The 27,983-nt window shown below is 38.9% G+C and overlaps 1 protein-coding gene across 6 annotated transcripts; it reads left to right on the top strand.

Moving 5' to 3' along the window:
- The first annotated feature begins 132 nt into the window (after nucleotides 1-132).
- On the top strand, nucleotides 133-25,232 carry TIA1 (TIA1 cytotoxic granule associated RNA binding protein). 6 transcript variants are annotated; one of them, XM_045004476.1, is made up of 14 exons: nucleotides 239-414; nucleotides 2,109-2,185; nucleotides 10,304-10,400; nucleotides 10,849-10,947; nucleotides 11,467-11,521; nucleotides 11,694-11,726; nucleotides 13,007-13,094; nucleotides 16,922-16,997; nucleotides 18,041-18,149; nucleotides 19,022-19,117; nucleotides 19,215-19,299; nucleotides 19,955-20,078; nucleotides 20,656-20,798; nucleotides 22,001-25,232. In XM_045004476.1, the coding sequence occupies exons 3-14, from the start codon at nucleotides 10,389-10,391 to the stop codon at nucleotides 22,122-22,124; spliced, it is 1,044 nt and encodes a 347-aa protein (XP_044860411.1). In that variant the 5' UTR covers nucleotides 239-414; nucleotides 2,109-2,185; nucleotides 10,304-10,388; the 3' UTR covers nucleotides 22,125-25,232. The 6 variants fall into 6 exon arrangements, with proteins under 6 accessions (XP_044860413.1, XP_044860415.1, XP_044860409.1 ...); XM_045004478.1 differs by lacking the exons at nucleotides 239-414; nucleotides 2,109-2,185 and adding an exon at nucleotides 133-151; XM_045004474.1 differs by lacking the exon at nucleotides 2,109-2,185 and having other exon boundaries at nucleotides 231-414.
- Nucleotides 25,233-27,983: the final 2,751 nt, after the last annotated feature.

Genomic DNA, 27,983 nt, shown 5'->3' with positions numbered 1-27,983 from the left:
GTCTGGAAAGAAAGGAACCGCCGCCGGACAATAGTGCGCATGCGCCGAGGGAAGGCGTAGAGAAAAGAAACCGGCGGGAGAGGGCTAACGTATGATGTGCCGCGCATGCGGAACCTGATGGCCGAGCCGGCGGAGGGAACGGGCCTCAGAGGTTAGTAGTGCGCCTGCGCTTGTTGCCGGTCGGCGGGCTACCCTCTGCGCATGCGCTGTTGCTTTCCCCTCTCTGAGCCGGCCGCGCCGGGCCCCTTCCCCCGCCGCCGCCATTTTGAGAGGAGCATCGGGGCTTATTGTCCGCCTTGTGGGCTTCGCGGGACCGGCGGCGCTCGGGCTCCCCAGGCGCTGACTGGGCCGCGGCCGGAGACCCCGGTGGAGGGGCAGCGGTAGAGCCATGGAGGACGAAATGCCCAAGACCCTGTGAGTGGGGAGGGGGCGATCACGCCTATTGTTCGGCTCCGCGGGAAGGGGTCGAGACCCCCTCCTCACGCCTGGCCGGGGGGGTGGGGGGAGCGGGGCAGGGGCTTCCCCTCGAGGTGAGGGGGGACTGCTTCGCCCCCACCCCCACCAGTCACTGCCGAGGGGAGCTCCGTCTCCGCCCCCTCAGGCAGCGCTGGGGGGGGTCTGCTTCCTGGGGGGAGGGGCTGTCAGGGGAGGGGAGCTGCTGGGGGACTGTTTCGTCTGGGGGGGGCTGTGAGGGGAGGGTCTGCTTCCTGGGGGGGGAGCTGCGGGGGGGCTGCTTTCTCTGGGGGGGCTGTCGGGCGGGGAGCTGCTGGGGGGGCTGCTGGGAAGGGGGGTGGGCTGTGAGGGGAAGGGCTGCTTCGTCGGGGGGGGGCTGCTTCGGGGGGGTGTCAGGGGAGGGGAGCTGCTGGGAGACTGTTTCGTCTGGGGGGGCTGTGAGGGGAGGATCTGCTTCCTCGGGGGGGGGAGCTCCGGGGGGGCTGCTTTCTCCGGGGGGGGGCTGTCGGGAGGGGAGCTGCTGGGGGGGGGCTGCTTCGTCTGGGGGGGGGCTGTGAGGGGAAGGTCTGCTTCCTCGGGGGGGGGCTGCTTCGGGGGGGTGTCAGGGGGGGGCTGCTGGGGGGGCTGCTTCGTCGGAGGTGACTGGGGGAGGAGGGGGGCTGCTGGATGTGTTTTTCCCAGGCTAAATTGGTCCCTAATTCCCCACTTCCTCAGAGGGAGCGGGATGGGGGTGAGGAATTGACTCAAACTGAACAGTGCCCTTTCTCCATTTATTATCTGTTTTCCCCCCCCTTCCTGTTTTTAAGGTTTTGTTCTTTCTCTATTCAAGGTTTTTCTGTCATCTTTATTTTTCTCTCTTTTTCCCTCTGTTCTTTCTTTCTTCTTCTCTCTCTGAAAGAATTTTTTTTTGGTAGATTGAATGTATGTACCTTTTCATGAGTATATGACTTAATTTGTGTCTGCTTGTATCTGTGTTGTATTAACCCAATTTGCAAATGCGAAGCCTGACTTCTTAAATGGATTTAAAATAATCCTGACTTCTAATTGAGAGAGAACCCCAAAACAATAATCAAATGCCTGTATAGTTAAAAAAAAAACAACCACCACCCAACTTTGCGGTAGATTCCAAGCTGTTTAGGAAAGGTACAAGAGGGGTAAATCTGTATAGATTCAGAGGTATTGACTATAATAGGGCAATGTACTGTTAAAATAAACTGAGATGGGGAGGTTGTAAATTATGAGGAATTTTCCTTGTAATGTGGGTGTAGTTAGCACACTGCTTTGAAAATCTGATAGCTTTTTCAAAGCAATCAACAGTTTACACAACTGCCTCCATTTGAAATACATGGGAGAGCTGGAGGTATAACGCTTGTCTACATTTCTTCCCCTTTCCTCTTCCTGGCAGATTTTTTTTTAATCTGGAGTGATTTCTAATGCTTTGACTTCATGATTTCACTGATCTCTAGCTTTGCTGTTCTATTAACTTGTTCTCCCGTTTAGGATGCTGCCACCATCTATTATGTCTTACTTTTAGGAGTATTGTTGTATAGGTGGGGGGCGTGAGGGGGAATCAAAAGGAGGGGGTGAAACTTTCCAAAAGTGAGAGTAAAGTTCCTGCATTTGCCCTTGAATGATGCTTTGCACATGTCCCATAGGCATGATAAATGTCTTGGCTGACTTGCTGCATAGGAAAACAGGACTCTTGTGACCCATGCCACCTTTTCTAGATTCCGTAAGTGATAAAGTAAACACTATTAAAAAAATACTAAGGTATTTTTATCCAATGTATCCATTTGAACTGCTTGAAACATGTGACCTATCTGTTTTCAGAACATTCTCACCCTCATACTCATGTTTTAACTTCCTATTGTTGTACTCCTTATTTTTCCCTAGCTGATTTTCTCATATGGACTCTTGATTAATGATCTTACCAGTTACTCTGAGCATACTGCTTCTGTTTTAAAGAATGAATTATCTGCGCTCAATACATGCAGCTTATTGCAAAAGCCTAAATGCGTTTCTGACCTGCACAAAATAGCTATTGTATTGTATTTTCTTGAGTCAGTTTCGGGGGAATTACAGTTAACTCATCTGGAATATTGTGCCATTAATTTAAATTTCAATCTGTAATATTCACATGCTCAAGGTTTTGACTATAAGGCCACTTTCCAACATAGGAGTCTGGAGTTTATTTGGAATAGCTGATAGTAAAAACTGTACACAAAAATCCTAATACTAAAACCTCTGTCCATAGAAGGATTAAATTATTGTTCAGTCACACTGTCTTGCTACAGTTGGATAGGACACTAATGTCCTTGGGTGATTGCCAGCTTCTAAACTTTTATATTTCTGGTTTTCTTAGAATAGTTGTTTTTAGTAGCTCTTTCTGGAGGACATAGGTTGTTTTTAAAACAGCCTTTTCTTTATAAAGATATTCATGTAATTCTGATGCTTTGATATGAGGTTGTTAAAGCATTGATATTGAAGCTCAGCTGAGCTGGATTGATAGCTATATTGTTTAAGTAACTCAATCACTGAGTAGCCTATTTATGTTTACATAGTAAGCTATGTAACCACTGCTTTTGTTTAAATAAATGTTTGAGCATTCACATTTTAGGGTCACTTGTAAAACTTCACAGAAACAGTTTGCTCATGTAGCTATCTGATTCTTTAATATTGTTCTTATATTTAAAAAGATCAGTTTCTATTCACGTCTGCTTGTTTAGCAACACACTTTTCAAGAAGATACCTACTGAAGCCTATATTGAGGAAATAAGTACCAGTTAATTAATGAAGAGTATAGTTAGGAGGGTATGAAAATCCATAGTATTCCCATATCTGGAGAGACTTTCCCTCCTCTGATGGAAAAGTTAGCCTGTCCAGCTCAGAAGAATCATTGATGTTAGTGCCTACTCCTGCAATTGTTGCATGTACATTCTTATTTCTGACTTCAGTTGAGTTACACTTAGGAGTGCAGGACCGGACCCTTAATGTACTTAATCTGTCATTGCCTCTCCACAGTAGCTCTCCTGTAGCTTTGTCTCCTTGTGAAAAAAGCCTGTAGAAATGGTGATAGTTGAGTGTAGAAATATCTATGGGTAATGACTGTTAATCTAAACATTAACACAATGAAGAGTTATAGTGTAGCAAGTGAGCCTAATCTACGCTCCAGTATACATGTGCAATGCCAATAAAGCAGGGGTTCTCAGTCACGGTGAAGCAGTGTCACAACCACTATGTCGTTCTCATTTTGCTAAATGGGAGACAGGTCTTGGGTGGACAGCATTGGTGAGAACCACTGCAGGAAAGCAGAGTGTTCTTTCCATACCAGAGATGCTGCTTTCAGTTTGCTGGCACACAGCATAGTTAAGACCCATTTTAAATTTCACTAGTTATTCAGTACTTAATTTGATGCCCCCAAAATTATGAATTCTCTAGTGCATTTGTGAAGGTTATTCAATGTAAATGCAATATAGCAACTTATTTCGCCAGCAGTCACTCCACATAAGGTGGTGTTAATTTATTTCTATAAAGCCATCACATCCTCCCAGTAATACACCTCACATACTTTAGAATACTACCATTTTATGTCTTGTTTTGAAATTGACATGAATATAAATTAACACTGGGAGTAAGTTAATTTTTTTTTTAAACTTGGCACTCCTGGCAACTGCTGAAGTAGGATGTTAGTTAATTTATTGTCACCAAGCAATACTGTCTGTCTTCAGAGCTACATTTTTTTATGGTTACACCTTTGCTGCTGCCCCAAATCTTAAACTAAACCACCTTGTTAACATGTTAGAGAATTCATTTAGCATATTTGACTTCAGTAATAAATATGGAAAAAACATCAGTCCACTTTTAGGAACATTGGTGCCTGTCAACTTTAGAATAGTGTAGTTTTTCTCTGTTGGTCTGTTGAAGCAGCAGCTATGGAAAACCACCTTTTCTACTATGTTTTATATTGATTAGCTTGGCATAGTGCAAGTTTTTAAAAAAAATAGTATTTGGGAATTCTTTATTTCAAATGCATATGAAATATTTCTCTAACAAATCTGTTTTTAGATTTACTACACATGCATAATTTTAAAGCATAGTTTCCCAATTAATGATAGCAGCTGGTCCATTTATGAACACTACATTTATGAACTCTTTCACACTTTTGCTTCTTGTTAACTCTTTGAGCAGAGCTTTTAATATTTTAGCAATGTTTGATACCAGCCCAAAACTTTGCATGCCTTTCTTTAGCCGGTAAGTGCAAAAAATCTGCAAAGTTATTAGTCATTGAGAATAGGTAGCAGAGGTACACAACTATAGGAGTTAAGCTATAATGAAAAATAAGGGAAGTGGAAATACTCTTGATATTTGATATCTTTAACCAATTTTTCTACTTCACATTTCTGAGAATACTTGCATGTTTTACAGCTTCCATTTTGGCTTTCTCCATTAACCATCACTACTATTTAGCAAGTTGTGTGCTTTTTCTGATGAGTTATACCTCTTGCATGCCCATTAAGACATTCTGTATACGTACACAGAAATTCTAGACATCCATGCACAAAGAACTGAGTTTTGATATTTGACATCACTGATGCTAAAATGTTAGGAAACTTGTAGAACCATTCATGTTGCAGATATTGATACCGCAGGAACGTATTTTTGCAGCTCCAGCTGATATAAAGTTTTATATGTCTGCCAAGAGATTATCCAACTAAATCCGACATCCTAGAAACCTCTCAAGTTGCTATGTAATTCTGCAGGTGAAAAGGTGACATAATTCACTCAGTGATCAATTTGTAGATATTCAGTTTCTAGGAAACATTCTGACTTTTATTCTGTTAATAACGCCAACCTTGAAAGTAATGCAAGGCTATAAGCAAGGGCAGCTCCAGACCCCAGCACGCCAAGCGCATGCTTGGGGCGACATGCCACAGGGGGCGCTCTGCTGGTCGCCGGGAGGGCGGCAGGCGGCTCCGGTGGACCTCCCGCAGGCATGCCTGCGGAGCATCCGCTGGTCCCGCGGCTTCGGTGGAGCATCTGCAGGCACGTCTGCGGGAGGTCCACCGGAGCCGCGGGACCAGCGGACCCTCCGCAGGCACGTCTGCGGGAGGTTCACCAGAGCCGTGGGACCGGCGACCGGCAGAGCGCCCCCCTGTGGCATGCCGCTGTGCTTGGGGCGGCAAAATCGCTAGAGACGCCCCTGGCTATAAGTGCTCAAATAACTGAATTATTTAATGTACAGTAATACTTAAAGTCCAACTCTAAATAAGTCACTAGCTATTATCAGTGCAGGACTACATTTGATGTGGGGTGGGAGTGTTACTCAGCCTATTACTGAACATCTGGACTCTTCTACAAAAACTTTTATTTCAATTACTCCACCTAATATTACTTTAAACATTATAGTAGCTGCCCTATTTATAAGAGAAATCTTTATCACTCAGATGCAGAGAAATCCTTGCTTTAGTCAACACACTCACACTCACACTCTCTGATCCTGATGAAATTTTCCAAGTGTGTAGCTTTTTAAAATACAGTCCCTGGATCAGACTTGAGGTTGCCATTTTTCTTAATGTATTACTTTTTTATTCATGCTTGCAGATGGCCAAAATACATTAAATTCCGGTAGAAGTTAATCAAAGACATGGTAGCTGAGTGGACGAAGTGTCTGCCTTCTACTTCTCATATACCAAGTTCCTATTCTGTTGTGGTATATAAATTATTTAAGCCCTTTTATCTAGAAAAATGTAAAAAAAACCCCAAAAACAAAACCCTGCCTTAAGTAGTTCTACTGTTGGATTCCTAATGAAGAAATTAAAGCTATTCACTATCTGATTGGGTTTGTACTTTGGCTAAAGTACAAATCTGTCTTGAACTTGCTATAAGTTTAGGAAGTTTAGGAGATTGTCACTTTGTCCTTAACTTACTTTTTAACATCAAATCATTAATAGAACACAACCTGCATCTTGTGGTGCTCAGATGCAGTGCTGGTGGTCATTGGTATAAGAACCCAGATTGAGCAGGAAATTTGCTACTTGTATTGCCTGTGTTTCATTTAGTGTATTTTGTGCCTGGCACCGTTTTCTGACACTAAGGTTTGCCACGTTAACTTGTAGTTTATGGGAAGGTGCTCTCATAGGAATTTTTTTAACTCTTTGGAGTAGAGCTTAAATGAAATCTGTATCTTCTGTACACTTTCCAGAATCTGAAATTTTCTGTTGACCTCCCTTGTGGCCTGATTGCCTTCTACTATTGCTGAGGTTGCAAAAATGCCATAAAGGCACCATTCTAAAGAAACTTGGTACTGACACAGTTGAATATTATAAAGAATGTTTTAGACTGGCCTTTTTAAACGCAGAACTAAGATGGATTCACCGGCTTTTTAGTGTTAATATGTTGGCACTAGCTGCTGTGAAGCAAATTTTATGGAAATCATGACTCCTGTCAAAAAGGAATTAACCAAAAATGGTAAGATTTGTTGTTTTGCATAATCATCTTGATTATGATGTCAAATGGAGTTGTTTAAGACACAAAGAAGACTGATGTAAATGAACAATTAGCATACAAAATTCCCTTATTAAACACGTATGTACGAAAATCAACTGGTAATAGGTTTAGTCGGCTTGTTTAACTAGCATGTGCTGTGGACTGCCCATCTCCCATCTTTTGCTCAAACGTAAACCAAAGTCAGGTTCCAAAACACAATATTGTATCTATTCCCTCTGTCTAGAAAAGCAAATACTTTGTGTTTCATGCAGTTTATATCAGGGGCTTGTGGATCAGAATGATGGATCTTATGCTCTATGTTGAACTACACCGCGGTGATTAGGCCTCAATTGCACTGTTGAGTGTCCAGTTTTGGGTGCCACATTTCGGGAAAGATGTGGACAAATTGGAGAGAGTCCAGAGAAGAGCAGCAAAAATGATTAAAGGTCTAGAAAACATGACCTATGAGGGAAGATTGAAAAAATTGGGTTTGTTTTGTCTGGAGAGCGAAGACCGAGGGGGAATATAACAGTTTTTAAGTACATAAGAGGTTGTTACAAGGAGGAGGGAGAAAAGTTGTTCTCTTTAGCCTCTGAGGATAGGACAAGAAGCAAAATGGGCTTAAATTGCAGCAAGGGTGGTTTAGGTTGGGCATTAGGAATAACTTCCCTACTGTCAAGGTAGTTAAGCACAATGAATTGGCTGGGAAGGTTGTGGAATCTCCATCATTGGAGAATTTTAAGAGCAGGTTAGACAAACACCTGTCAGGGATGGTCTAGATCAGTGCTTCTCAAAGCTGGTCTGCCGCTTGTTCAGGGAAAGCCCCTGGTGGTCCGGCTGGTTTGTTTACCTGTTGTGTCCGCAGGTTTGGCCAATTGCGGCTCCCAGTGGCCGCGATTCGCTGCTCCAGGCCAATGGGGGCTCCGGGAAGCCGCGGCCAGCACTTCCCTCGGCCTGCGATTGGCTGAACCTGCGGACGCGGCAGGTAAACAAACAGGCCCAGACTGCCAGGGGCTTTCCCTGAACAAGCGGCAGACCGGCTTTGAGAAGCACTGGTCTAGATCAGTGTTTCTCAGATATGGCCACTGTGGCTGCCTGCGGCCACCAGGGACTTTTCTTGCAGCCACAGGCTCCTGGGCGATAATGGGGGGAAGCAGCGGCCCCTCCCTTGGGGCCACCAGCAGAGGCTGGGTCCTGCCCCCCTCTGGAGCAAGAAATGCTGGAGGAGCAGCAGCCGGTGTGAGTTCCCCACCTTCCTTGGTCCGGTGGAGTTCGGGCTTCTGGCTTCAGCTTTGGGTTGGCAGGCGGCAGGCTCCAGCCCTGGGGTGGTGGGCTCTGGTCCCCGTCCGCAGGGCTTTGGCCCGGACCCACTGGCCCCCACTGCCTCCTGCAGCCCCCATCCATCGCCTTGACCCCTGCTGCCTCACTACCCACCTCACCATCGAGGGCTTAATTTGTCCCCCAGCTTTCTGGGGCTTTGTAAATGTGCTGTGAAAAATATTTGTATGTTATTATCACTTTTCACTGCCTCCTAACCAACTAGCAAGTCTGCTACTGTGAAAAATGATATTAACAAACATACAAATATCACTTTTCATAGCAGTAGACTTACTAGCTAGCAAGTCTTAAGAAAAAGCAACCAAAAAAGGCAAAAGAAACAACAACAACAAAAGACAAGAACATACAAAGCACCTTAATTTTGTTCTGGTTAGGTCCAGTAAAGAATAGAGACAACTGTACATTATTTGTATTACAAAAACAAAACCCTTACATAAATAAATTACAATGATTTGGACATTCATATGTGCATATTTATTTGTTATTCCTTAAGTTAATTAAGTATTTTAGGAAAAATTGTCAAAGCGACCACCAGCAAGAGTTGGTGGCCGCACTCTGGGGCCACCAAAAAAATTGTTGTGAGAACCCCTGGTCTAGATAATACTTAGTCCTGCCTTGGGTGCACGGGAGTGGACTAAGAGACCTCTCGAGGTCCCTTCCTGTCCTATGTTTTTCTGATTCTATATCAAGTATTTAATAGGGTAACTTGTTAAACTGTTACATTAGTCACCATTTTTGGTTCTGCTAATGGAATTTGAGTATGTAGTAAAAGCAGGTTGATTTTATTTAATACATTTGAAATGATTTTAATCATTTTTAAATTCTGATTTGTCTTCCATTATTATCCAGATGATAGAAATGTGTGGCCATTAGAAGTAGAACCATCATAGAGCAGTAAGATTCAGTACTAGGTACTTGAGGTTTGCACAGGGATTTAACCCAGCTCCTCTTACATGTAATCTACTGTTCATTTCCTAATAAACATATCACAAACTTAAGTTCCTTTTTTAATTGGTTTGGTTAGTCTTTGGTTTGGTTTACACTTAAAAGTTAGGTCGACATAGCTAGGTCGTTTGGGTTTGGTCCTCAATAGTTATGCCTACCTTTCTCCCCAATGCCCCTTGTGTAGATGCAGCTATGTTGACAGAAGAATGCTTCTGTAGACTTAGCTAAGTTCCTTCAGGGAGGAGGTAGCCTTACACAGATGGGAAAAATCCCTGCCGTCAATGTAGGCTGCCTGTGTGCTGTGGGGTTCTTTCCATAGTATGGATACAGCTTTTTGTCTGTTTCTTATCTGTAAATGGGAATAATACTCCATTTCTCCAACCCTTTGTCTTATTTATTTATAGTGTTAGCTCTATAGGGCAGGGACTTCTGTATTTTTGCCATACGTCTATACAATACGTGGCATAATGGGGTCTCAGCTGAGGACTAGATACTACCATAATACAGATAATATGTATGGAGATGGCTGTGGCTCTCATCCACGCCAGAGCTGAAGCACGTTGGTGAGGCAGCCCATATTAAAGCTCTAGTCCTGCAAGGAGCTCCTCGTTTGGAGAGTCCTGTGCTCACATGGAGCTCCACTGAAGTCAGTGAAGATGTGCCCAGGCACAAGTCTATGCATATAGACTTGCAACATCTGGGCCTAACTGTTGGTTAATCAGCAGATGACTTCTGTCTCCAAAGCTATCAATAGAACATTGCTTGCAAGCTTTAGGTTTGAATGGGAAAATGTAATCTATGCTATTTAGGTTTTTATACTGTACTCATCACTGTAGTATCTGAACACCTTAATATTGGAGTATCTCCATAATCTGAAGTTAGAATGTAGTTTGCATGTACATATATTAAAACTGAAAAGCTTTCAGAACAACTGTTGAATTTGCTATCTCATAGTAAAATGTTTTGCTAAATTAAGGGATTGTGCTTGGCTCAGCAAGAAGTTCCTGCTTTCGTTTTTAATAATGCTGAATGGAGTAAATAAAAAAGTTTAGATATTTACATGTTCCTTTTAATCTTACAGATATGTAGGGAACCTGTCAAGAGATGTGACTGAGGCACTAATCCTCCAGCTGTTCAGCCAGATTGGACCATGCAAAAACTGCAAAATGATCATGGATGTAAGGGCCTTTTACTTGGATAACTTTTCCCACTTCTTGTAGCATGTCAGTTTAAAGAAATCCCCATACGTTTAACTTTTCATGAGTACAATGAAGAAATTTAAAGAAGGATGCTGAAGAGCTTAACTTCTTGATGCAAACTTCAGTGATGGGAATTATATTGTAAAAGGAATAGAGCATATAACTCAAACGTTAGTTGCTAGTTTTTTATGTCATGTCAAAAGGGCGGGGGGAGGCACAAAACATGCTAACCAAGATGCCTACCACAGCATAGTTTTAAAATATTTTTCTAATATGTTGTTAATATTGTGACTGGCTTAAAGCTGTTACAGCAAGCTTTCTCTAAATTGCTAAGACTTTCAGACATAGATATAACTGGGCACCAGCTACAATTTGGTTAAAATTTGAGGGGGTGATAATGTTTAATAACATGTGCTTTTTTTAACAGACAGCTGGAAATGATCCATACTGTTTTGTGGAGTTTTATGAGCATCGTCATGCAGCTGCAGCATTAGCTGCTATGAATGGACGGAAGATAATGGGTAAGGTAAGCTGTCATGTCTAAAGCGTGAGTTGCGGTGGAAATAATATATACAATGATATGGATGAAACATCTTTAAAATAAACAAAACAAAACCCCAAGCAGAACTGAACCACAAAAGGTAAACACTTTCTCCTGTTTTTTAATCTTTTAAAGTGAAGAACTTTTAACTTCATTTGAGCTTTACGATTGTGGTGGTAAAAACTGGATAGTGACAGTTCATAGGAGGGTTGGGTACAGAAGTAGGACAGGGAAGAAGTCAAAATGTTGTAATAAATATTTTAATTCCATTGATCTTGAAGGTGAGGGAGACTAGCAGAGCAATAAAGCAAGATAGATTAGTTATCTTCATTGTAAAATGGCTTAATGTAGCTGGAAATAGAACATTTTACCAAGGAACTTCAGCCACTTAGACTAATGTCTTTAACTACAAACTTGTGTACCTTCTCCCCCTGCAGTATAGAAATTAATAGCTAACAATCAGAATATGGTTCCAATATTTACTTTAGCAAATATTATTTGTAGGAGGTCAAAGTGAACTGGGCAACAACCCCCAGCAGTCAGAAGAAAGATACCAGCAGTAAGTGCCCTTTATGCTTTTGAGTAATTTTTTTATTTGCACAAATAGTTTTTAAACGTAAGCAATAAGCATCATACAAATGTTTGCAGTAATGTTTTGATCATTATCCTAAGATGATATTAAATGTGTTTGTGTTAATAAACTTAAGAACAAATCTAATCTTTGTCATCAGGTAGTACCGTTGTCAGCACACTGCGTTCACAAGGTAATTGTATCTTCTTAAACATAAAATGAAATCTCTCAAGGGTATTCACTAACCAGCTGAAGCTATTTTGGGGGTTTTTGTTCTGTTTTGTTCTTACGTTTGTGGCAAGATTTCCCTCTCCTTTCCCCATTGCATCAGAATGTGGTCTGTTGTCCACTCTTTTTCATTCTGGTGCTGCTTCTTATAGTCCTTTGACCCCATTAGTCATGACTTCTATTCTAGAATTTCATCCACTATGAAAGCAAGAAAATCAGCTGCCTTCAAGGCTGTTGTCTGTGCTGCTCCATACAAACTCATTTGGAGTACTTAAATTGCTTCTGAAATTCCCTTTTCATGGCAACCCAGTGTGTTGCTTCTGTACTTGGCCAGCCTTAAACTGCTTTTAAGAATTTGCGGTTTAACCAAACTAGTATTGTAGTGGATTTGTAAGTTTCACACCTGCTCTAATACAAGTTAGTCTCTATAGTGTTAACTGTTAAAATATGCTTTATAAAAAATTGTTTAATCAAAGTGGACAAAATCCTGAGATGTGGGATCTTTATTTCTCTCCAGTGCTCTTTTTAATGTCTGTGACATAAAGTGAAGGATTACTCTTTTCCTCTGTTGCCTTCAGTCTTAGTTCACTTGCACATGGATTCACTTGTATTGAATACACATGGATTCACATGATGTAATGGCTGGGCAACCAAAACTGTTTGACTTTTGAGAAAACTGTCAAATTCTTTAACATCAGACTATTGCAATGCAAGGTATTTCTTTGTTCTTCACAAAATATGGTTACACCAAACATTTTGTAGCTAGGTTCAATATCCATCCTACTTTTAAAGCAAATTTTATTCTACATTGTTCACAAAACCACTAGATGCTTTAGTTGGTAAACTTTTGGATAGCTAATGAACTATCTGTAAATGTGTTAAAATTAAACACAACTATTGTAACATTAATATTTTAAAGTAAGCTTTGTCTTTAAGTAGACAATTGCAATCTTTGTATGGTAAAATAGTGACTGGTTATGAACCATAACTACAAAAACAAAATTTGAGTTAAATACTGTACATCACAGCATTATCCTTAAAATTATTGCTTTTGTTATACTGTAACCAAGTGATGGTTATATTTGAAGCAGTGACAAATGTTACCTTTGATAGATAAAGAATTTTAGTTTCCCATGTAGCTCTCAGATATATGGAAGTTAATGCAATATAAAGTTGCTATACTGCTTATGTTTCCAGGAACATTCTTCACACTTGTAAATTATTTTCTCTCTTTTTCCCAATAAGACCATTTCCATGTCTTTGTTGGAGACCTCAGTCCAGAAATTACAACTGAAGATATAAAAGCAGCTTTTGCACCGTTTGGAAGAATATCGTAAGTGATTTCTTAGGGCAAATAAATTAAACGTTACCTTTTACTGGAGGCAAGCTTACAGTAAGTAAAAGTCCAGTCAAGTTGCAGAAATGACTGCAATGCACACTTTTTGTGTTCATAAAGAGACTTCAGAGTTCTAGTACTTGAGTAATAAGTAGGGATACATAATAAAATTACCCACCAGCAGTCAGTTTTTCTTTTTTAGAAAAAAATCACTGTATATGTAGCTTTGTTTTTATACTGTAGAAATCCTCATGTAACTTGGAGGATGTCATACTGGGTAGTTTCTCTGACATGGGTCTTGTATTTCATTTGCCACTAAATGTAATCATACATGTAATCATTCTTAAAAGAATAGTTTAATATGGATCAAACACTTGCCTTGTGGTTACATCTAAAGGCCACAACCAGTTTGGGCCTTGTTGTACTAGTCACTATACAAACACAGTAAATAAGAGTCCCTGGCCCAAAGAGCTGAGTCTGAAAGACAAGATTTAACAGGTGGATAGGGAGAAACAAGTGAGGTGGGGAGATGGGTTAACAAGTAGAACAGTATGTGTAAAGGCTTAGCTGATCAGTGGTAGTGATCACAGCTCTCTACCTGCCTACTCATTACTATTTGCTGTATCACATACAGCTGTAATGCTTATAGTTTGAAAAGCATATAAAAATACAGACATTGTAGCAGGGCTAAGAGTGGCTTGTTTGTTCCTTCCTCCAATTTAAACTGTTTATTTACCTTTAACTAACTACTTGTACTTGGATTGCTGCTCCTTGATGGTGAGGTACCAAGATAAGAGTGCTTTGAAGTGTTGTGTAGTGATGCTTTTATTTGAAAGAAGTTTTTCTTATGAAGTCCAATGTATTGGACTTAAATCCTAATTTTGTTTCTTATGATAGGGTTTTCAAACTTGATCTGCAGGAGATTCTCATTTTAGAAAACACTAATTTATATTTTAGATTTTTTTTTTAAATTTTAATGACTGTCTCTCTCTGTAGAGGTAGCAGGTATACTTACTTGCGGAGGAGGTTCAGTGCTTCACATAGCTGAACATCTACTCTCCTGAATGACACATGGCTTCTAAAGTAGGTCTTATCTGTCCTCATCCAGAAGGATTAGTCTGGGAAGGAGGAAGTCGTACACTGAAATGTAGGAGGGATAGTTTTAGGCAGATGTTCTTTCAGACCTGCAATCATCTTTCCACCCTAAAATACTAGTCTAGCAGTCAACTGCACAAGGCTTTTTTGAGAGCTGGCTTAGTGCTGGTCTACACTGAAAAGTTATGTTGGCATAACTACATCTCTCAAGGCTGTGAAAAATCCATATCTCTGAAAGATGTAGTTAAGCCGACCTAACCCTCAATGTAGCCAGCCTAGGATACTGCCTCATGAAGGGGTGGATTATCTGCAGCGACAAGAAAACCCCTCTTGTCACTGGTTAGTGTCTACACTGAAGTACTGCAGTGGTGCCAGCACAGCTATGCCACGCTAGTGTTTTAAGTGTAGGCATTGCCTTACTTTGCAATTTATATACTGATACTCAGAGTGTAAAGAGGGGGGTTCCAAACATAGGCTATTTTAAACTTGCTGCCTTGATTTTTTTTTATTTTTTTTTTCCAGTTCCTGTGAGGGGCGTTTGTATATAAAATAACTCTTAAAACTGTGTAGCACATGTCTGAAAAACAGCAGGATTACTGGGATCCTATATATCATTCCCTTTGTTCCAAAAGAGATTCTCGTAGTGGTGATTCTCTCTGCAGTGAGAGAGCTGATTGTCCAGACTTTGCAGGGCCTAAAGGGTGTTTTTTGTTTGTTTGTTTTTTAAAGTCAGGTTTCAAATAACTTGTGAGAGCGACCCTTTTATCCTTTTTCTTTGGGGTATTCAGTACAGAATCGTAGGGCTAACTATCTGAAAAACCTTTTTGGTCACCTTTGCTCAAGCTGACTTTTCATGGGGGGGCGGAAAAGGGGGGAAGGAGGATTTAAGATCCCTCTTTGTTGTAAACTGTTGTCCTAAAGAAGTAAGGGTAAATAGTAATAGAGGGACCTTGATTTCACACAGTTACTCAATTAAATGTGTGAGGAATAGACCATATTTATAAAACGAAATTAGAAATTTTTTTTTTGTATATTTAACTCTTTTTGTCATTGACTATTTCCTGGAAATGTGATTGAGATTTTTTTTCTGATTTTCTGTAAAATCAAAGTTGAACCAACGCATGATTAGCATGTAAGAATTTTTGGTAGCTTTATACAACTTAATTTTTAATATAAATACATACATCTTTATTGTGGTCTCCCTTTATGTTTGGTGTATGCATGTTTTCACTTGTTCAAGTCTTATTTTCAAAGTTTTCAGTTGAGGGTAAGTATAGCTTAGTTTTTATTTCCTTTTTAGGCTGTGCAGAGCAAACTGATCTAAGATTACATAAATGACTGTTCTCAGGCAATTTGTAACATATTATTCAAATTTTCTTAACACAGAAAATTGCAAGCAGTTTAACACTTGCTTTTTCATGAAGGGTTTAAAGTACATTTCATTCTGTAGCGTGTGGAAGTGGTCTTAATTTGAGCCTTTCAGTGATCTACATATTCTCTATAGTCGTATGTGTAGAAGAACTAGGTTTTAATACAGAATGCAATTATTTTAAAAGGTTTTAAAACTGGCATCATAAAACTCTAAGTATGATTTTTCTGCCAGTCTTGGAATACTGAATATCGTGCATCTAGTTGATCTAAACCATATTTTATAAAGCCTTTACATTACACTGCATGACTTGCTGACTGGTTTTATTTGTCTTGTTTTTTCAAAAGTGCCTGTATTTTTGTGGGGTTGGGGAGGGCAGGATAGTGGTGTGTATGTGTGTGTGCTTCTTGATATTTGGCTAACTGTACACAAATTGCCTGAGAAACACCATTTAATAAAATCAGACTTTCCACAAATGGGGTTTAGCTATTGTAGCTGGGTCTCTCCTTTTTTTACTCAATCTCAAATAATAGGCCTCTGGTTATTTTGCAGAGTGTCTCTGAAGAATGGACAGAATTGCCATGGCTAACTACCAGCTACAGTTCACAGTGGACAAACGTTGTAGTTTTCTTATTTACTTTATAAATTTTTGCCTTTTATATCTTGTAGTTTCCAATCAATCCTGTATGATTGCTGTTTGCGAATGCAGTTTTAAATTCTTTATAATAGTATATAGTTTAAAACGTAAATGTCTTTAGTGTTTTATTTCCTTCGATAATGCAACCATTTCTGAAAATGTCAATTTTTCAAAATTTACAGCTGCCCACAGTCCAAAAAGGGGGTAACGAATTGACCTGAGAAACTTAAAGAATTCAGTTAACAGGCGACGTATGCCTTTTAATTCCTATTTTTTTCATTTTTCTATTTCATATTTTTAATGAGTAGGTAGAATGTGTTGGCAATTAGCAAGCTATAAATTGCATGGTTAAAGAGAGCCATTCAGCTAATGTTAGTCAGCTGTGTGGCTTAAGTGAGTCATTTGAATAGCTGCTTTGACCATGCTTAGTGTCTTAACAGTATGTTAAAGCATTTTGAACTGGGAACCATCTATTGTAAAATGTTTATTAGAAAAACTATTGATTTGCATGTTTACAAAATTAAGTTTAATTTTGCTACTACATGACAAAACACTAGTAATGTTTTTGTTTAGAAAAGGAGGAATTTGTTTTGAATATGTTGCTGGTGCATTAAACAGTTCACTTTAATAAAGGTGAAACATGAAAATAAGGTCTGTGTGACTCACTTTCATTTTATTATGTGTTTTTTAAATGCTAAATTGGCCATTGCTTCTGCTTTTTAGAGATGCACGAGTGGTTAAAGATATGGCAACAGGGAAATCTAAAGGATATGGCTTTGTTTCCTTCTTCAATAAATGGGTAAGTAATGTCATTATAAATAGCAAGAGTTCTAAAATCTTGGTAGTTGCTTTAAAGAGAACAGCTGTGTAAAACGTACATTTTTGGTCCCTTTTATATCTGGTACTGTATCAGTTTCCCCTTCTGTAAATAGGTAAGTAGTATTAGCACTTTCTAAGCATCATCCCTATGTAAGTGCAAAGTATTTATGTACAGAGATGAAAACTAGAATACTTACTCAGACTGATATTTGTATCTGAAATTTTTACTTTTTTTCTTACATTAAATACAAATTACTTTGGACTGAGTTATTTGGCTCTGGCAGAATGGCAGTATTTTAGTGCTCAAAGGTCTGATGCACTAATCTCTAGAGCAACTTGTATTTGGAAATACTTTTATAGGATTTGCATTATATCATTAGTCAGTTTTTATAGAGCTTTATTAGTGATCTGGGGTGGAAGGTATTCAACTTAAAGGGAGAAAATGGAGTTAACCAGTGTAATACTAAACTTAGAATAATCAAACATTCCTACTTACAGCTTCTTTATGGGCAGGGTACTAATAACTTATGGCTCCAAATCTCTCTCTCTCACTCAGAAATAATACACTTTGGAGGGAAGAAAGAGTAGGGCAAGCCATTATGTGGTCTCAGTATATTTTGTAAATGGGAGATTGGGGGAGTTTAAAAAAAAACCCCAACACATACTTTTCTTGGTGTTAGGCCAAACCAGGTTGAAATATTAGGTCTGAGAGATTTATTCTAAGTGCAGATGAGGGAGCGCTAGAGACTCAGCTGAAGGAATGTCGTACAGCCTTTCAGCTTAGTGGAGCAACTGCACAAACATGCTCTACAAGAGTGCATAACTCTTCTTGGGATGCATTCAGTTTGGCCTAAAATAACTGCCTTAGTCCTGTATTTTAAACATCTTTTTGAAGCACAGATTTTATTTCAATATTTGTTATAAGTTGGGAATATCTGAGTCTGACAGACCTACGATGATTTGCTTTTAGTATGGTGTTGCTCAAAAAGAATTTGCTGAAAAATGTTTTTCTCCTATGGATAGGATGCAGAAAATGCTATTCAGCAGATGGGTGGACAGTGGCTTGGTGGAAGACAAATCAGAACTAACTGGGCAACACGAAAACCTCCAGCTCCAAAGAGTACATATGAATGTAGGTTTTTAGTTTCTGTCTACCTTGCCCCCACCCAAATAAGGAAGAAATGAAACCTCTTATTAGTTCCAAGTATTAGTGCTTCTATCATGAAAAAAATTTAATGCCCTATAGAATTCAGAAGTAAAGATTTTGCTTGAAGAAATATATGTTAAATTATAACTTTACACAAATTTCCTTAAATACTAATATTGTTAAAATTTAAAAACCTTTCAGTTACTTTTCAGCACTTATTCAGTCTTGCATTTCAGTCAGCTTGGACAATGAAAGTAGTGTTTTTTTTATTTAACTTGTATCATGCACTGCCAGTGTTTCAGTTTTTGTGGTGAAAATACTGGGTTGGGGAGGAGTGTGTTTAGACTTAAACTGATGGAAGAAAATATTTCCATTAAGTGTATTTAAAAGTAGATTTATAAACCTGAATTTTGGGCTTAATGTAAATGACATCCCTCTAAACATTATATGCATCAGTAATCCATCCCATTTATCATTTGGGATTTACATGTCTCCTATTTGAGATCATCATGTATTTTGAATGTAGCTTTCCTTTTGGCATGCGCATTTGTTTCTTTATTTTGTGCAAATGACTCAGTTGGGAAACCACACTGACTTTTCATGTCCCTTTTAATGCTTGTAGTTCTTTGCTTTACATATCTCTCACTTCCTAAACTACCACTTGGGAGGATGTTATAGCTGTATATTTTGTAAGATAAGTCTAATGGTAAAATTAAAGATTTACAGGAGAAAATGTATTGGTCTGATTTAGGCATCACCCAAAAAAGCCCTAGGATCCTTGCTCTTTGTAGACTTCTGAAGACAGGAGGAAAATAAATAAATTGTTTAAATGAAAAACTTGAACATTTTTTTTACAGCAAACACCAAGCAGCTGTCTTATGATGATGTTGTAAATCAGTCAAGCCCAAGCAACTGTACTGTATATTGTGGTGGTGTTACTTCAGGACTAACAGGTATGGCATCTTCTAAATTTTGGGGTTTCCTCATAAAATGTATCTAAAAATCAGAAGTACTTCCTAATTTTGATTGTCAACCTTTTCTACACTGCAGAACAGCTAATGCGCCAGACCTTTTCTCCATTTGGGCAGATAATGGAAATTCGAGTCTTCCCAGATAAAGGGTACTCTTTTATACGGTAGGTTACATTTTGCTCAATTTTTAAAACGTTACTTTTACCTTTCCCTTGAAAACACGTTAAGCACCGGTGTCAGAACGTTTTTAGTAGGAAACTAGCCTAGACAGACTTAGACTAGCTTTCAGTGTCTACAGTTTAAACTATGGTCTCATCTTGTTTGTGTGGTAATGTTGATCTGAGTTAACAAAGATGTACTACTTTTCTTTTTATAATTTCATAGTTGTAAGTATTGGATATGATTCTTGCAGATTCAGAATCATATTTTTAAATGCAATTTCTTAGATTCTTTTCACAGACAGTGCTGTAGATAATAAAAAATGCAGCTTGACACAATTTCAGATTTTACCTTTCATATGTGCTACTTACTTTTTGCAGCTCACTCAAGGTGAGACAGTGAAACTAGATAGGTCAGTTTCGCTTTCTGAATCTTCTGTACTACTACAATGCTGCAGTATATGAGTTCCCTTGCAAAGACTAGTTTCTCCTGCAAACAATTATTTTCATTTTTTTTCTTCTTTTTGTAATCAAACTTGGAAACTCTTAAAACTTCTTTAAGTGCAGGCACACTTTTAGGTTGACAGTCTCCTTTTAAGTGTCTTGTCTGTAGGTGTATGGAAAGTGGGTTTATATTGATGTTCCTTTTGTATCTTAACAGGTTCAATTCTCATGAAAGTGCTGCACATGCAATTGTTTCTGTCAATGGAACTACTATAGAAGGGCATGTTGTGAAGTGCTATTGGGGCAAAGAAACACCAGATATGATCAATCCAATCCAGCAGGTCAGAGAACAAACTTACACTAACTTGTAAGATGATGATTAGTGTGATCTTATTAATGAAATTGTTAACAGATTTCTAGCATGGAAATACATATTAGTTTCAGGGTGGTGGGTTGTGGATTTCAGGGTCACATGGCACATGTGACCTCCCAAATTAATTCTTGCTTCCATGATATCTGCCTTTTAAGATACTTGATCAAAATTAAACTGTTTGGAACTTGTGGAAACCTGCTTTGGTCAATGATAGAGAGTGGGAAGAGCTTTAAGTTTCTGTCAGAATTTCAACTTTGCTCTTTCCTGCAGTGCTCTCTGGAATAGTTATCTGTAGTATTAGACTGCTGTACTCCAGAGAATAATCAGCAAAATATGTGTGTGCAGGAGGTGGGGTGATTTTTCATATATATAGTGTTAGAGGGAGTTGCCCAGCTACATTTTTATAATAACTTTTAAAATGAGGTATTAGAATATAAGCCCTTTTAAGTTCTTGATTAAAGGCTAGCTTGATAGGTAGGAATTTCTACATCAGTAGATAAATATGCCTGTGTGTAGTGTATTCAATATTTCAGCTTTCTTTGCAGAATCAAATTGGATTTCCACAGGCTTATGGCCAGTGGGGCCAGTGGTATGGAAATGCACAGCAAATTGGTCAGTACATGCCTAATGGTTGGCAAGTCCCTGCATATGGAATGTATGGACAGGCATGGAATCAGCAGGGATTTAAGTGAGTAGACATGCTAACTGATCTGTGTGCTATAAATAAATTGTGAAGAATGATGCTTCATTGGGGGAATTTGGGATTCATTGAAGTACAAGGAAGTTGTACCATTGTAAACTGGTGTAAGAAGATCAGGCCCCATATCTATCTGAAAGTACAAGAGGAATTTTAGGTTGGCAGAATAATTACCATACTTGAAATATTTTCAGGGTGTAAGGGACTACTGTCCTTGCAAAAATGCCAGAACTACCTTTTAGAGTAGGGGGTGTATACGGCAGTGTCCTGGTTAAAGTAGTACTCTCTTTACTAATGGTCATCTTGAACTTCTCGTAAATATAGGCACAGTTTGTTCCTTTGTCCTAGCCAAATTCTAATTCTGGTAATTACAGTATGCCTACTTACAATTCCTTTGAATTTTAAATTTAGATCAGTATTTAGTTATTTCAAACAGCTGCTATTACTTCCCAGTTGTGGGTGTGATGTCTGTGCATGTGCACTCATGTACCTGAAGATTGATTTCTTACGCAGAATACTTCAGGGTTTAAATGTTGGATCCATTAACCAGTAGTAAAACTCAGATATACTATAGTGACCTAAATCCTTTGAACTACCCCTTCTGAGGGGTCTGGTGGCAACAAGCTACTTGAGCTCTACTCTTTCCTCCCCTCTGTTCCCATGCCAGCCCAGATAGAACTACAGATGTTTATAAAACAATCTGGACCTCTTTAAAATTCAGCTACATACAGCAGCAGTGAATTCCTGCATGGATTTTTGTTTTTTACACTTACTGGCCTTAGTTGTCAACAGTTTTCCTCTTTTGCTTATACTTATATCTGCACTTTATAAACATTTAAGTAACGCCAATGTAACTGACAAGTGTTGTGAGGGATTTTATCTCCACTGAACTTGTCTGTTTTCCCATCTGTAATGGGCCTGCATTTTTTTTCAGAAGTGCTGAGCATCTACAGTTCCAGTTGACTTCAGTGGTGCTTAGCATGTCTTAAAGTAAGGTCCTAAATGATTTGTCGAAAGCCATAACATCACTGTCAGAGCTGGGGTTACCTGTAGGAATTTTTCTGTTTACTAGGCAAGGTTCTGTTGGCCAACACTTGGAAAGTATTATCCTCTCCAATCTCTTTATGTAAATTCAGTCTTTTGGAACTATACATTTTCTGTAATCACCTCTCTTCCCCCTCCCTCCACAACAGTCAGACACAGTCTTCTGCCGCATGGATGGGTGCAAATTACGGAGTTCCACCACCTCAGGGGCAGAATGGAAGTGTGTTAACTAATCAAACTGGATATCGCATGGCAGGTTTCGAAACTCAGTGAGAGAAAAGGACTCTGGAACCTAACACCAGTGACTTGAGGCAACAAGGAGTGCTGTAAAGCCTTTGTTTACTTAGTTTTATCAAGTCAGTGCAAATGTCAGATACAGTGTATTTATTTAAAGAAATCATTTTAATCATGAAACTATTGGTCATCCACATTGTTTAAAAAAGCAAACAAACAGGAAAAACTAGATGCTGGATGTCTGCCAACTTTTGCCTTCTTTTCCTCCTTTTGATGTGTGTTTCTTAAGATCCTTGTTTGAAACACAACAAATGCAGGGATTACTGCCACTGTTAAATTGGGGCAGAAAATTGCACAAAGTCAAACTTTTTTTTCTTCTGAAGTAGTGTGCAGTTTTAGTTTGCATTCCTAATGGTTTAAAATGTATTATAAACAGTTGTACAAAAAAGCCAAAACTGTGTGAATTCTGAAGGTTCTTTACAATCTTCAGCCTGTGCACAAATTTGTTTTAAAAATAGCCTATTGTATAAAGTGTCCATCTCTCCACTTTTGTTTATACCAGGGTTTTCAAATATAAATTATTTTACATCATTTTGTATCTAGACATTTTTCAAACAGTTGTCTTTGCCTTATGTCATGAGGAAAATGTGATGCTCAGCATAAAATTGTGTGCACAACTCTCAGATGGATCTAACTGAAGTCACATTGTGTTCTACGTGAGAAGGTGCCTAGAGAAATCCCTGTTGGATTTGTTCTATAGGATTTTTATCTTCAGTGATAAACTTTGATGTGTACTAGGGAATATAAAATCCTGTTACAAATACCACAATGTGACAAATTCCTAAGAACCAGCTTTTTTCTTTCAATCTACATTTACACATATCCATTATCATGTAAAATATTTTAGCAAACTAATATTTTGCACAAAAGTTAGAAAACTTTGGATGTTTCCTTATTTAAAGGTAGGATGCAGAGTCCTTTCACGTGATTTATGCGTAACATTTTTAAGGGTTTTTTTTGGTCTTGCATGTGAATATCAAATATACACTTTGGTAGTCTTTGAATACAAAGTCATCCGCTCTTTTTTAAAGAAACTGTAAAAGACACAAAGTTGTATGTAGAAAACAAATCAGTCTTGCTGTTTACTGATAGTAAATTTTACTCAAATAGAGTAAGTTGACTTGATTTTAACATGTACAATTAGAGCTGTGAAAACTGTAGCATTGTATGTGTAAGCATCAGGCGGGGGGGTATGTGGAATGCTCCAATTTAGCCTGAAGGACCAGCTGGGCAAAGCATTTTTAAATGTTCAAAGGCCAAAAAACTTTCTATCCTACCTCCTTGACCAGCCTTCAAAGAGCAAAAACTTCTTCATTGTGTAATGTTATTTATTATTCCTATTAAGCTTTGGCTTCTGGAGTTCCCATATTTCTTCTCCCCCCCCCCCCCCCCCAAATCAGTTGCAGTTGGGCAACTCAGAGTATCAAGGGATTAAACTTCTGCTATATTTGACAGTCATGTGACAATGTATTTCAGGTTCTTGTATGAAGTAATAACAGAGGATAGTGGGGAGTGGGACAGGAATGAGGTCAGGCTTCCCTTCTCCTCCAATTAAGGATATAATATTGGACTGTTAAAATTTTTTTGAACATTTTTATTAGAAAATGGGAGGGGTGGGGAGAGGGGGAAGGCAGGCATAGGGCAAATCTCTTAGGAGATTGTGTTGGCCTATATCTTGTAGCCAACGTTATATAAAATGTGGAGGACCTGAGTGTGCGAGACTCTCTGGAGAACTTTTCTATGCAGCTGTTTTTAAAACTTGGCTTTAAAGATAGGTGAATACAAACCAACTTTTTTACTTGGAAATGTTTTCCTCCCTGTAACTCTTGCAAATAGGACTCGCAACAAAAAACAAAAACAAAAAAAAACAGTTTAAAAGTGAAATGCTTCACAAAGTAGATCAGTATCTTAACTTCTATGGATTATTCTAGGTTAGGGCTCTATTCTGACTTTAATTATGCAAACATACATTTTTACTTTCTGCTTGACCAGCTGTGCTGTATCATATTTTGCCCAAAGAACATCCATATCTGTGAGTAGGCTCTGGAGTTTAGCTCAATGCTGTATTTGAATACAGATTTTAAAACCAATATATGCATAATGTGTATTTTTACCTCTTTTATTTTGACTGCATGAACAGCATCTGTCTAAATTTAAAAAATGTATCGTGATTCCTGTCATTAAAATGTACACATTACTGCTTGGTTTAATTAAAAGCAGAGTGGGGGAGGGCTTCCTGTGCTGATTGCTGAGGACTGAAATACCTCTTGAATTATAGGCTCCAAGAGACAAGGACACACCTTTTTTTAATGAAACAAATTGAGAGGTCACATGCAATATGGAAAATCTAATCTGTAGTTGGAAAAGATACCTCTTTATTTCTCTGAGGCCTAAAGTTGTGAAGAGTATTGTCAGAATGAGACACATCTTGAATTCTCCCAATGCACTGGCTCTTTCCTTGCAATGGCCTTGGTGTAAACAGCTCTATAAAAAGCTTGCTAAATGTACATTACAGAAGTTACACCATTCTATTTATCATCAACCAATGTTTAGAAGAAACCTATGAAGTGAAATAACTTGTGACATGCTCTCTCACAAGTCTTCCATTGGGAGCCAGAGAGGGCTGTAAGTGATATTTGTATTAGTGTTGTATCCCTTTTGTCCTCACCCACTCCACAAAACACGTAAAGCAATATTGAAGTGACAATCATTTGAACACATTCCTCTGCCCTACCAGTGCTCTCCTTTCTTCCTCACCCTTTTTTTTTTTGTTGTTGTTCTGAATATTTGCACTTTTGTCAGGCTTTGGTGTTTACAGAAATGACACAGCTGCCTTGCTATGTAAGGTATGCGTTCTAGAATCCCAAACACACAACAGAAAAGGATAAAATGGCTTATTTCCAAGGTAGCAACCTGGACTGTTTTTGCATTAGCAGCCCACTTCATATTTGTATGAAACATTAAATTTCACTTGAATGAATGTATTTTGATATTTGTGGTTAAGGGTATAAGACTCTTAACTCCACAACTGGTGACTTTTTTTTTAAAAAGCTGTTAAGGATGTTAATAAAACTGTGTGAACTTGCATATTCCCAACCTTATCAGTTTTTTTTATTTTGCTTGTCACAGTGGAGGTTCCAGTACTTCAGGGGAAAAGCAGGCACTAAGAGGATGCTTCCCTTATTATAAGCCTTATGTCAGAATGCAGTAAGGATGTATATGCTGGCAGTGAGTGGTTTTCCTGTTTCCTCAGAGGGAGATCATACTGGCTCTGAATTTGTTTGTGCTTAAAGGTGTAGTCCAGGTTCTGTGTTCATACATATAATTTTCGTGATTTCATATTTGTGTTCCCTTTGGCCCAGCATACCTGACCAGTACTCTTGTTACATGGCTCACCAATAGCTATATGCAGTATTTTAGTAATTCAGTACATCCTATGGGATGGAATTAAATTCTACTCTTCAAACAAAATATTTGTTTATGCAGTGATATTAGTAAAGCATGCTGCCCAATCCTTTAGGAGTACCATACCAAAGGTGTGGTGAGCTTGATGTCACTTACACAACTTGTTAGCTTTTAGTTGGATTGTTCCCTCTTGTGAATCAATTAATGGTTTGTGCATGTGTCCAGGGTAGAGGTCATGGATAAACTAATTTAAGTATTTCTAGCACCCCAAGGTGTTTTTTAGAGTCAGAAGTCTTCGAATAACCAGTTTGTCACTTATCTTCCTCTCCAAGTAGCATAAAATCAGCTTATGAGCACTACTTACTAACTTTAATATAGAAAATCTATAATAGAATTTACATTAAAGCAATTAATAGTCTCTGCTTCTGTATTCACAAAAGATGCAATCCCCTTACCAATGTAAGTGGCATTGGCTGACAATGCTTAGCCCCTAGCATGCCCAAACATCTACTGATGAGCTCTAACTGTTGTCACATACTAGGAGGCTGATTTGGCATTCCTTTTGCAGGCATAATTCCCATTTGACAATAAGAATGTGGCCTGTGTTTCACTGTCACCAGACTAGAGTAGACTCTGCTAGGATGTAAGTAAAATAGCTCATCGGCACCGCTGGCTAATGGATATATCAGTGGCACACTATTTTAATATTTGGCAATTGGAGGAATTCGAAGTAGGGATTTTTTCAACCTGAAACTTTTCTAACACCATAAGAACTTAGAGGCTCTTGATCATGCCCCGGGTACTTTATAAATCTCAGGGCCATGTTCTGTTACCAACTGAATATAACTTAACTCTCATTCCAGTCCTACACTTGCAGTAGTTTTGCCGCTCCCTGTAGGGTAAGTATGTAGCTGGATAATTGTTGCTTCATTTATCCACAGGAATTTTTGTGAATGACTTCCTATAACAATATATCTGAGGACTAGATCAAGACAGTGATGCATTGGAGACTTATACAGGAAAAACCCACATTCCCATATAATGTTTACAATCTAAACACTGCACCATGCTGTTACTGCTTTAGAAAGGGTCACACTTGCCACCTCATGACTGTACAAGGAGTCTTGCTTTGTTTTTCTTGAAACCATAGCTCTTGGATTCCTCAGCTTTCATTGGGGGGGCTGGAGGGGGAGGATTCTAGCCCTCAATATTAGAGAAAAGCGTGACCAAGCTCTACCAGTAAGCTTCACAGTTAGACATCAAATGAAAAGAACACCTTTTATTTTTAAGATATTAGTTTTAAGCTAATCTCATGATTTTTAGGGGTACCTGACATGATTTTTGGATAGTTGGGGTTGTCAGTACTTGTGAATACCTAGGCCCAGATTCACAAAGTTATTTAGGCTCCTTACTTCTGGTGAAATCAATGGAAGTTAGGAGCCTAAATGGTTTTGAAGATCTGGCCCTGAGTCCAATGTGAATGTGTAATTCACTAACACATAAGTGAAAGTGTGCTTTTAATGAGTTTTTCTCACTAAACTCAGGTGCAATCCTGGGCTCGTTGGGGAAAGTTACACGCCTGTAAAGTGTGAATTTAAAGCCCCATTTCACTATAAGTGCCCCTATGAATACCCTTATTTGGGTATAAGAGCATGTGGGGGTGGTTTTTAGTTCAACTGACCTTGAAAGGCAATTAAGCTAAATTGCAAAAAGCCACTTATTCTGGAACAAGTGTTCATGCATGTTTTATAGAAGTAGATCTAGGTGGCTTAATTATGTTGATACAGTATCATAAATGGTCAATTTCTTGTTTAGACAAGCCCAAATTCACATCTACACCTCTGCACACCTACTGTGACATAATTACTAATTCACACTCAACTACACTCCCACCCGTAACTTACTTACAAAGTTGCATCTATACTTAAGAACATTACCACTGTAGCTGTTTAAGGGTGTCAGTATAGATCAGGGGTTGGCAGCCTTTCAGAAGTGGTGTGTCGAGTCTTCATTTATTCACTTTGATTTAAGGTTTTGTGTGCCAGTAATACATTTTAACATTTTTAGGTGTCTTTCTATAAGTTTATAATATATAACTAAACTATTGTATGTAAAGTAAATAAGGCTTTTAAAATGTTTAAGAAGCGTCATTTAAAATTAAATTAAAATGCAGAGCCCCTGGGCAGTGTGAGTGCCACTGATAATTAGCTCACATGCTGCCTTTGGCATGTGTGCCATAGGTTGCCTACCCTTGGTATAGATGCTGTCAGGAGGGGTTCTCCTATTAGTACAAGTAATCCACCTCCCCCAAAGGTGGGAGCTAGTTTCATGAAAGAATTCTTCCATTGACCTAGCACTGTCTAAGCTGGTGGTATACCTATGCGTCTTGGGGGTGTGGATTTCACCGCGAGAGACATAGCTATGCTAGTGAAC

This window comes from Mauremys mutica, chromosome 2 (assembly GCF_020497125.1).
Source record: "Mauremys mutica isolate MM-2020 ecotype Southern chromosome 2, ASM2049712v1, whole genome shotgun sequence".
Lineage (NCBI taxonomy): Eukaryota > Metazoa > Chordata > Testudines > Geoemydidae > Mauremys > Mauremys mutica.
The sequence above is the reverse complement of the archived record's forward strand: the minus strand, read 5'-3'. Positions and strand labels throughout refer to the sequence as shown.